Below are 10,679 nucleotides of genomic sequence, written 5' to 3'. Positions count from 1 at the left end.
GCTAATCCTATGTATTGTAAGGCTAACAGTACTTACAGACTGCTATGATGGCGACTACTTCAGTGCTGAAAGTTGTAAATGATGTTCAAGGGCTTCCTTGCTCTGCAGTCATCTTTTGTACTGTATATTGAGATTTGTCTTGATATTTTCCCATACTCAGGAGTAACTGTTTTAAATCCATTTTCTAATATGTAATTGTAAACAAATTGACACAAACCTTATGAAGTTAGGTACTCCAAAAGTATATGTTCAACAACATCCTGAGGAACACCACACATGAAGTGTGATCACCGATGGGACAAGTTTACAAATCTGGAGGTTCTCCCAACGGCAAAAACAATCCGCACTTGGACTGTATCCAATATAAAATACAGGGTCATGAGGGAGCTGGGGCCTATCGCCAGCAAGCAACAGGCTCAAGGCAGGATACACCCCGGACAAGATGCCAGGTCACCACAGACTCAACGCCATCTTCCACGCACACATAGCTGAAATAAGAACAGTGGAAGCAAGGCCATATGAGAAAACCTTACGAAGACGGCATGAAGAGCAGCCTGTGTTTCAGTGCAATCAAGCCCTGTGAGGGGAAGCCGGCTCTCTCAGATCCTTTTGGCACTCTACAGGGCTTTCAAGGAAGACGGGGATAAATGATTTATGACTGCAAGGAAAAGGCACCACTGTCCCACTGCTATTTTAACAACTACAAATAAAGACCTTGTTTTTGGTGTGTCCAAGCCTTGCATTTTAGACTTCAGAGTGATTCACAAAGTTATAAGTATGGTTAGTAATCTCATTATCCAGTGTCAAATCATAACACTAACAGATTTACACTCATAGTGCCGCTACAATGCAAATCCCTGCATCATATGCTTCATAATTTTTGGGAAATCATAAGCCATTACCTCCAGTTGCTTCAACCACTGCTGTGGAAAACCCTTCAAGTGCATTTGACAATACTGAACACAGTATGTTTCCACTGTAAACTGAATTGACTGTGAAATACAGTACACCACTAACTTTCCTGGATGTCTTCAGCTACTGTACCTGCTGTTCCTGACCGAACAATTTTGTCTCAAACAATATGGGAGACTTGTTTACCATCAAAACAATACCTAATAAGGACTGACTTACACTTCTCTTCCAGAAGTGTGCAAGAAATGGACCACACTGATGTTTCATTTAGTTTTTTTAAATATCTTTTTTCTTTAATGTATTTACAAGCTTTAAATTTGCTCTATAAGTCTGAAGTATTACAAGCACTTTATGTTCAGCAACCATACGTTATTTGATTTTTGTACAAGTTGCTGTCTGTACGTTCACTTAATTCTTAATTCTTCATTGTTGTTCATTTGAAGTTCTTGCAGACTGTATTGTCTTCTGAATGCGGATTTCTGCCCGTTTGGAGGATAATATACATATCACTTAGAGCAAGCCAAAGCAGAAGGAAGAGTTTTTGTGGTTATTTAATAATAACCTTTAACCTCTGATGTCTTTTAAACATCTGCCCTTCCTGTGTCTCCCCCCACCCACTGACCCACCCACCCCCCTCCCCAAAAGAGCATTTCTTTACCCTGTTTTTCACCAAACAGTTTGGAATCCAGGGAGGCAATTATTCTTTCACGATTATTTTTTATCGTCCTCGCTCGTCTCCTTCTCATGAGCATCTGCAAATGTTAAATAAACTTCCATATTTGCAGTCCTTAAAAAAATAATAAATTAAAGAGTTCAGAACCTATTTGTCTTTGTTGCACAGAAATTGGTTTTAAAGTCTTTCTTAAAAAGTAACAAAAGAAAGTTTTAAAATTTAAAACAAAAATATTTTCTATAAATAATACATGTTTAGTGCTCTCGCCTGTGAATTCAAACTCAAATTGCTGCAGGTCTTAGAACCGTACCATGAAGTTTTCAACCTTTTTTCATCTATCTGTGCATGTTTTTTCTTTTCATTGTGTTCAGCAACAATTGGCCTTTCTGCACTAATTGGCGAAAATTCTCTCCTCTCGTCAATTATCTTCCGATTCCTCTTCAGCTTCCCGGAGCCATGTGAAAAAGGCTGTGACTGACTTCAGCGCTACTCCCTTGCCCAGCTGCTCAGCAGGGTCCTTGCTCGACTCCCATTTATAGAAAGCATCTTCTGAGATTACGTCTTCATCGTACAAACAGTCAAAAAACATCCGTAGCAAATCTGAAAATGAAAAGCAAAGAGAACAGACTTTCTGAATTTCCTAATTCACACTTGAATTTTTATCAGTTGTCATTTTAGTACACTTCAGAGATGGAGCAGCTGAAAGGATTTTAGAATTAGCATAGTGAGAAAACAATGGTGACTTTAACACAAGAACAAGGAGATCGAACATTCAACTTTTTAAAAATGTCCTACTTAAAAAAATAGAATTCTTTATGTTATATGGTGTTAGTACTTGACTTATGCCAAAAATTAGATTGAACTTTTGAAAGACATACTTACTAGGAGGTTGATCAAGTTTAACTATCAATGCTTGAAGTGCATAAAGTGCTTGCAATTGTCTCTCAGTATCTGAGTTAAGGTACTTGAGTAATACAGGCAATCTTCTCTGGATAATGGCAGTGTCCACTCGACATGCTGTGCTCTCACCTATACAACAGAGATCAGAGTTAATTTGTGAAAAATCACCAAGTGCTGTCACTCTCACCCCAGGCACAACATGTACTAGGAGAGTGACAATGACCTTGCATTTCTGTCATGAATTCCTCTTCTAATGTCAATCTCCTGGACATTCTTGTAAACCTCCTACTGTAAAGTGTGGAACTCAAGTTTATTACTAAATAAATTCAGTTAAGATAGTCATCTAGCCTTGGGGGTTGGACAGAGATGAAGCACCATTGCTATAACTTACAACCCAGAAATGGTGTGCATTTGCTGAACAAATAAACACATTTATGTACATTTAAAAACACTACTGAAAATATACACAATAGTAAGTTTATGTGTATTTAATATGAACTCATTTAAACTCTTGCCCTAAATCAATCATTGACAAGCTTACATAAATTATGTATTAATAATGTGATCTGTCTTTAGCAGTATATTATGATAACGTCAGTCTGATGATATGACTTGGGTGTCTAATAAGCTAAAATTACACATTAAAAATATATATATAATATTAAGAAAAAACCCTTATAAAAGCTATGATTGAGTCAGGAGGGAAATTGATCAAATTGAACCTAATCTGGTACACCATTTCAGGAGGATGCCTTTTCAGAAGTGCAGACAGTATCATACACAATGCCCCCTGATGTTCTTGGGCACACACTAAGAACGAAAGCCACGATCCTCATCTGGCACTCATCTGCTAAGATGCCAAAACATCTTACCAACCCAAAGACCTTCTGAAGCTGATATTGCTACGCTCTGCTCTGTAACTGTACACACTCGTGGACTGAGTCCAACATTAACAGTACATGTTCCACTCCTGTGGCTGTAAAACACCTGTTCTGAAGTACAAACTCAAACTCGGAGAAGTTAAGAGTTTTTAAACAAGCAGAAGGATAGGCTATATTGATCTCTACAAACATCTGCTCCTTCACGGTCCGAACCAACAATGACTGGCACCGATTCAATTAATCTCGGAGTCAGGTAAGAGCTACACTTCCCACTACAGCTTCAAAAGCAGTTTCGGGACACAATAAATGCAGGAGAAGTTAAAATTCACAAAACCAATAAGTTACATAGTCAGGTGGATGCTGTAAAAAAGCTGCCTATGAATTTAAACTACACTGTTCAAATACAAAATAATGTCGGCTGCCCAGGGCTGCAAACATACATCTGTAAGCTCTTGTGTAAAAATACCACCAGGGGCAAGAGGATGAGGGTTCATTGTCCTCTTACCTTTCACTGCTGCCTTACACACAGCTGTCATTAAAGCTCTAAGGAATGGAGGTGAACTCATTTGAGACTCATCTAAATTGGCCTGGAATGGAAAAGGACAAAACATGTTTGCATTGCATGCAGCAATTAATATCACATGTAAACATGCGACTCTTCATTACAGATTAAGTCAGAACTCATGGCATATCAACGTAAACTTCTCTATAAAGGATTGGTCTGTGACATCTTTAAACTTCCTTCCTGGAGATATCAGTGAACAAGGGACCAGGATGAGGAGATTTATCTGTTTTCTTGCTTTACTTGAAGCTTTGAAACAAAATTTACCCTTTTTTTAAAGCTTCAAACACATTTTCTGACATTATTGGCTTTGTAGCTGAAAACATTTCAAAGATGCCTTTGTTAAAGGCATCACTGTAGCTGCAGTTATAGGAAACACAGGCTGTGGAACCTGATGAAGCTTTGCCTCATCCCAGCTCTGCTAACTGCTGAAGTCACGAGCAACATAGGAACACAGGACAGGTCTGCAACCCCTTGATTATCACCCCCCACACTGCCTGAAGTGCAACTGTAAACTACTGAAAGTGAAAGAGGTCAAGTAAATAAAGGAAAGCTTCTTGAATTCTGTACCTCTACCCAGTCGAAGATTTGTTCGTCGCTAGCCATGTCCTCTAGGAGGAGCTTCTCTAGCTGTTTGTTCAGTTCATCGGGAGAAAGCTCTCTCTTTGAAAGTGCTTCAGTGGGACTTGAGCAGTCCGATATAGTGAACTCTAGTTTCTGTTGGAAGAGCACAAAGAGCTGAAATGGCATCATTCTTTCTGAAATACATGATCAACAGCTTTATAAAACGGCATAATACCTCTTAGAATTATTTTTCAGATCTTGTCACAAACAAATTATAATACTAAGATAATAGTACATAATAAGTGTGTCTCAGATTGTGCGTTTTCATTATTTCTTAAAGAACTTGCTGACCATTAAAACCGAGCAAGGGTTTGGAACAGATCCTGAGAAACGTATTTGAATATTTCCCTGAATGCTTTTCTTTAATTTAATGCTTTAATAGCTGTTGTTGTTATACATGTAACAGGATCTAAAAGCCCTATTCATCAAATTGAGGCGGGGCCACTTTTTATTTAAATGTTATTTTCTTAAACAGTAGACCTCGTATCATATTCGGGCTTGCCCCTCTCCTACTACAGGCTTTCTCACCAGATCAGAGATAAAGTTGTGCACATCTTCACCCTCAGGTAGGAAATCCACCCAGTTCAACCCCGATTCCCTCCATAAGGCCCCCACTTTCCTATGGCTCTGGCAAAGAGAAAAGAGCTTCAGCACCCCAGCAGGACACATGAATAAAACTAGTTTCCCTGTAACACCACACTTCCTTGTGGAGAAATCTTGCACAGACTCCTGTAAAACTGCTCACCGCAGATACATTTCCAGACAGCTATTGTTTTACCTTATTGCCATAACATCAAACCACTAGATGTTCTTAGAGTAAAATAATGCACAGGTTAAAATATCTTCACATTGCATGGATACTGAAAGTTTGAAACTGACAGTTGTACTGGGGATACGTATCTGAAAAGAATGGTAAAATAAGTAATTTAAATGTTCTATATCAGTTTGGTTCTGGAACATTTAATCCGCTGTTAACTTATTTATTTATTCTTTTTTGGCATTTGTCTCACGTTTGCACTTCACGAAGATAATGGCACTGTTCAAATCAGATGTTAATGGGGAAAAAAAAACATCACACCACAGCCAGCAAGATTCAACATTGCACTGAGCAATGAAAGACACAGTTTGTGTGCAATATGATTTAAGTTATAAAGATTTTATAGCACTTAGCTGTAGCTGAATTTAATAAAAAATTGAAAGTTGTAAGGACAGCATTAGTCAAATATCCAATAGAATGGTCAACTTGAAAAATGGGTCAAGGAATTTCTTGACTGCCCATCTCAATATAACTGCAATCACCACCATCTCCATGTAAACCACCTGCTACTGTTTGGATTCCACATGCTCTTTCTGCTTTCTGACCCCAAGCTACTTTAAAACAACCCCTGCATGGTAGAAAGAACATGACAACAAGTGCTACTATCTAAATATTTCTTATTTGCTGCCAGATGCTCTTAAAAATACATTAAAGGAATCTGGTTTCTAGATTGTAACAGTTTGTCATGATGCTATCATCTGCAGTTGAGTATTTACATCAAATTGATAGGGGATGCGCAACTGCCTATGAACACTGCATGCTAATGTTTAACAATTAACCGTAAATAAGCCTGTGCAGGTAAGCATTAATGAATTCATATTTGGATTATTTGTATTTTTCTAGGACATTGTATTCAATTGTTGTGGTATATTACTTTGCATGTGAACTATCAGAGAAGGTATTACATGAGAATATGCTTGTTTTTACAAGGATTCACAGAAGTCTTTAACAGGCTCTGCTCCATTTCAGGTTAAAACAGAGGGAATATTCAAAATTTCCTTTTAAGTAGCCTGTGCCTCAACTTTCAGAACCAAACAGAAAATTGCTGTTCTGAGACAAACAGAAATGCACACAAATTCTGAAGAGAATTTAATACAATGTGTCTAGAAACTACAGATATCTATTGTTGCAGTATGATGCATCAAAGAATGTCCTTATATACAGTGCAGTCCAACCAGACCTGCAGGTGATAACATTTTTGCACTTTTATCAATTTTTACATGGAACTTCACATGTGGTTTTAAAACTGATTCCTTTACTGAAAAAAAATGTAATAAGTCAGAAGGCATGCAATTTTGCACATTACATAAAATTGCACTGTATGGAATGAGAGCAGATAAGTGAAAAGGATACTACAAAGTCCCTGACAAGTTTTAAACAGAATCTAGGACTTTTTATTGAAAGTACAAAGAAGCTAACGTAAAAAACAAATCTTACCATTTGTTTGCATAGTAAGTGCAGTATTTCAGAAAATAATATCCCAGCTCTTCCCACAGGAAGTAAAGGTTTGCTAAATTCACTGCAAATAAGAGAACACACAAAAATGGGAGAACCCCATTAGATAATGTAATAAAGGCACTTAAAATTCACCGAATTCCAACCTCTTCATTATGATGTCCTGCAGTCTGTTTTGATGCTCTGAGCCAGAATGTTTATTTTAGCAGCTGTCCTGACCACAGATTATACCACAGTGGTCTCATTCCTTTCTCTAGATCAGGAAACAGTTGGTCTTTACTTGGGTTGTAGCTGACTGTTTTATGCAATGAAAGGGCCACATCTAGCAAAATCTTGCAAAAGAGCAAACCTTAAAAAAAATGTGTTGAAGGAGGAAAAGAGGCCAAACCGAGACTAAGAACATAAATGACACAAAGGAGAGTATGCCATAAGAATCTACAACATTTCTTCGGAAAGCTGTGATCTTCCTCTGCCGCCTGAAATATTTGAACTTCATAATTATAAACCAAGGATTATAATATACCCATATTATGTTACAGAATACCTCCATCTCTTTTGGTTTTCATTTCAGCTAAGCTCTTTTTCAATTAAACTTATTAAAGCTTTAATTTAACTATTTAAAAATAGTCTCGGATCCTTTTATTTAGGAATATTGTTTTAATTACCAAGTAAGATTTAACTGGTGAATTTATTGATCACTAAGGACACGTACTTTAGTTGTGTGACAGTGTCACCTGATTTCATACTTAATAAATTGTTTAAAAAACAATATTTAACCAAGTTGAAACACAGATCTATTTGCTCCATTCTCCGGACATAATACACATAAACGTCAGGTCAGATATTTTGAAAACTAAGAACTCTGTGCAAAAGAGCTAAAATCAAGCAAATGGTTAAATTAAAGGTTAAATAGTTTATCTAAATAGGGGCTGTACTTAAGGACCAGGACTGGGAAACACTGATTTAGCAAGGTTAGATTAAGACAACAGTATGATATACTGGGACTTAACTTGATAAGCCTACACTACACTCTAAATTTTTGAGTAATTAAATGGGGAAAAATATTTGTTACAACATTTAAAAGAGAAAAGTTGATCCAAGAGTATCTGTGCCTGACTCACGTAAATAATTCTCTCATAGAGATTCCTCCGTCACGGAACATGGGGTTGACCAGCTCTGCGAGATACAGCCATATATGAGGAATGTCAATGGCCATATCGTCCGCCAACTCCAATGTGTCTGCAAACCTGCAGGGGAGAGCACACACAGAAATCAATCAATTAAAAGGCATATAAAGAGAGTAACAGTGTGAGGAAGAGCTGCCCATTCAGCTTATTTGGATCATTTGGATTTTAATATATCCCATCCTGTTATTTCTAAGCTATTTGGCTCAACAAAATGTAGTGGGAGGCTGTACAGCTTGTTCCACATTCCTACAATCTTTTGTGTAAAGAACCATCTCTCACCTGTTTTGTGTTTTCTGCTTATGTTTTATTATTTCATACTTGCAGACTCGTATCACAAAATGTGTTTTTGAAACGAGTTAGCAAATCTGCTGAAATGTATGCAGGGGAAATTTCACTTCGCTAATAATTTAATTAATGAAGCATAATGCACTTTACCCTTTAAAAAACATTATATACTTGCTTCATAGATTCTGTATTTAAACCACAGACCCATGTAAAAAACACAAGAGAACAAAATTCAAAAACAGGGGTTTAAAACGATCACCGATAAACATCCCTGCACTAGTCGATTCACTGCCTGAAAAAGGAGTTTCAACAGCTTGACTTGGCAACATAAATATCCTGCAGTAAACTGCGTTAAGTATCCTGCAGGGCTCACCCTTTGAAAAACTCTTGCTTGGAGAGGGTTCCAGACTGCACCAGTTGGAAGAACAGCTGCCCCATGTGATCTCTTGTGATTTGACTCCTCTCCAGTGTGGACTCCACACCCACCCGGACAAATACATGTAGAAGTGCTGGCTGATCAAGCTCCTCCACACACTGTACTGCTTCCTGTACAAACACACACAAGGGATTCAGAAGGGTCTGGCTCGATAACCTCTAAACAGTGTCCAATGCAATCAATCTTCAATTCCAGTGACAGACCAGGTATTACATTTTTAATAAACTATACTGTTAAGAAATTTAGTTCAAATTATGTAGAAGATTTTTCCATGACTCTAAACAAGGATATTTAAATTCCTTAAAAAACAGATTAATACATACTTCCAACACCTCAATGCTTTCAAGGCCTCTGTTTATTTTGGAGTTCCCACATCAGTTTGAAAATATGAATGCGCTACCTTATAGTCGTTAATGTGCAGAAACTCATCAATAATGGATTTGGATTTTCGTTCCATTTCCTCTTCCGTCATTGTAGGCTTGTCTGCTGTCAGGGCCGCTGGAGTCTCAGACTTTCCTGGAATGACAGGATGTAACAAACTCCAGACAGATTCTGGCAAACATAGACACACTTGTATTACAGAGTCGTAATCTAAAAGTCCGGTGCAGAAGCTATTCATTCAAATGTGGAATTATTTGGTATTACAACTGAGCCAGCAATATATTATACTGTTTGGATCTCTTGTGTACAGCCCATTCCATCCCCGATGACCCTTCATACCTTTTGTTTAATGAATTCCAATTACCCAGAATACAGAAGACAGACACAGATTTCCTCATTTAAAAACTAACAGGTTCAAGTTCTCATTTATTCCTGTGGCCATAACCTTTCTCAACAGTTGATTCTCTTGTTACTGTTTATGTGTATGGTTTATGTTTTTTATACTGTCTGCTGCTGTAAAACAACTTACCCCTTGGGGATAATAAAGGCTCCCTCTCTCTGACAAATAAGCTGATGTAACACACAGGACAAATAATAATACAAAGAGCTATCACCTTGTATAGCACTTTGTCCCTAAACTGCTATCTTCACTAGCGCAATATGAGCTCTTAGGTCTGTCATGCAGTAATTTAAGTGTGTGTGCTGGATAAATCTGTGCTCTCTGTAAAGATTTGAGATGCATGCGGCTCACCAGCGTCCCGCGCTCGAATGCTCTCGGCCTCCGGCTTCTCCTCGGCGACTGTCAGCTGCTTGACCGTCTCCAGCATGTCGTGCCGCTGCTCCTCCTGAGCCTGGCTATCCAGCAGCTCCTTGCTGCTGCCGCCCCTTGTGAAGGGACCGGGGCGAGAAGGGGCCGTGGGCATCGGCTTATCGTTCCTTTCCCGACCGGTGCTGCCACGGCTGACAGGGTAGAGAAATACAAAGCAAGCCGTTAGTGCTTGTAATTTCTGGTGTTCGCTGGTGAGCAGAGCAAGTGGTTTTCGATCATGGCACTTGGCCATAGCCACTCAGCTGCCATATCCACATTTCCATCCATATACTGTTTGTAGAACGCCCTTAGATCACAGGAGCCCATCAAGAGTTCGGTTAAAATATTTTTTGCTCCAGGCCATCTCAGGCAGTGGTGGAGCACTGATGGAGAGGGATTGACATGAGACTCCGCAGCAGCAACATCAGTGAGAGAAGCACAGACTCTCGTGTTTGGCACTGTGGAGTTTGCAGCAGGCTGAATGAAAAACTCTGCAGGTGGCTGTCTAAGTCTCATGTCCACATCCAGGTCTCTTTAGACATTTTATTTGACAAATTTTCATTGGTAATGCAATGAAAAGCCTTTAAACACATTTCTGACTGAATATCTGTTTATGTGCCTTTTTCTCCCCTTAGCGCCTTGAGAGACAGATTTCTCTCACAACACAAACGATGACATTGTCAGATGATTAAAGACATTTGAGTAGGGAGCTGAGTCAGCATGCATGGGCTGCAAAGCAACAGGAAAAGGTTGCAGAA

General features: G+C 38.6%; 1 protein-coding gene across 8 annotated transcripts in view; it reads right to left on the bottom strand.

The window, feature by feature from the left end:
- Nucleotides 1-1,183: 1,183 nt before the first annotated feature.
- Nucleotides 1,184-10,679, bottom strand: part of LOC148817514 (eukaryotic translation initiation factor 4 gamma 3-like) — a 68,341-nt gene continuing 58,845 nt past the window's right edge. For all 8 annotated transcript variants that reach the window (XM_088938356.1, XM_088938357.1, XM_088938351.1 and 5 more), the window contains 10 exons: nucleotides 9,865-10,073; nucleotides 9,133-9,248; nucleotides 8,670-8,842; nucleotides 7,946-8,071; nucleotides 6,807-6,888; nucleotides 5,081-5,179; nucleotides 4,499-4,645; nucleotides 3,872-3,953; nucleotides 2,468-2,614; nucleotides 1,184-2,185 (listed from right to left, as the gene is read on the bottom strand). In XM_088938356.1, coding sequence (XP_088794482.1) covers nucleotides 2,004-2,185; nucleotides 2,468-2,614; nucleotides 3,872-3,953; nucleotides 4,499-4,645; nucleotides 5,081-5,179; nucleotides 6,807-6,888; nucleotides 7,946-8,071; nucleotides 8,670-8,842; nucleotides 9,133-9,248; nucleotides 9,865-10,073 — 1,363 coding nt within the window. In that variant the 3' untranslated portion in view covers nucleotides 1,184-2,003. The remainder of the gene's footprint in view (nucleotides 2,186-2,467; nucleotides 2,615-3,871; nucleotides 3,954-4,498; nucleotides 4,646-5,080; nucleotides 5,180-6,806; nucleotides 6,889-7,945; nucleotides 8,072-8,669; nucleotides 8,843-9,132; nucleotides 9,249-9,864; nucleotides 10,074-10,679) is intronic.

The sequence above is a fragment of the Atractosteus spatula genome, chromosome 20 (assembly GCF_055471065.1).
Source record: "Atractosteus spatula isolate fAtrSpa1 chromosome 20, fAtrSpa1.hap1, whole genome shotgun sequence".
Taxonomy (NCBI): Eukaryota; Metazoa; Chordata; class Actinopteri; order Semionotiformes; family Lepisosteidae; genus Atractosteus; species Atractosteus spatula.
The sequence above is the reverse complement of the archived record's forward strand: the minus strand, read 5'-3'. Positions and strand labels throughout refer to the sequence as shown.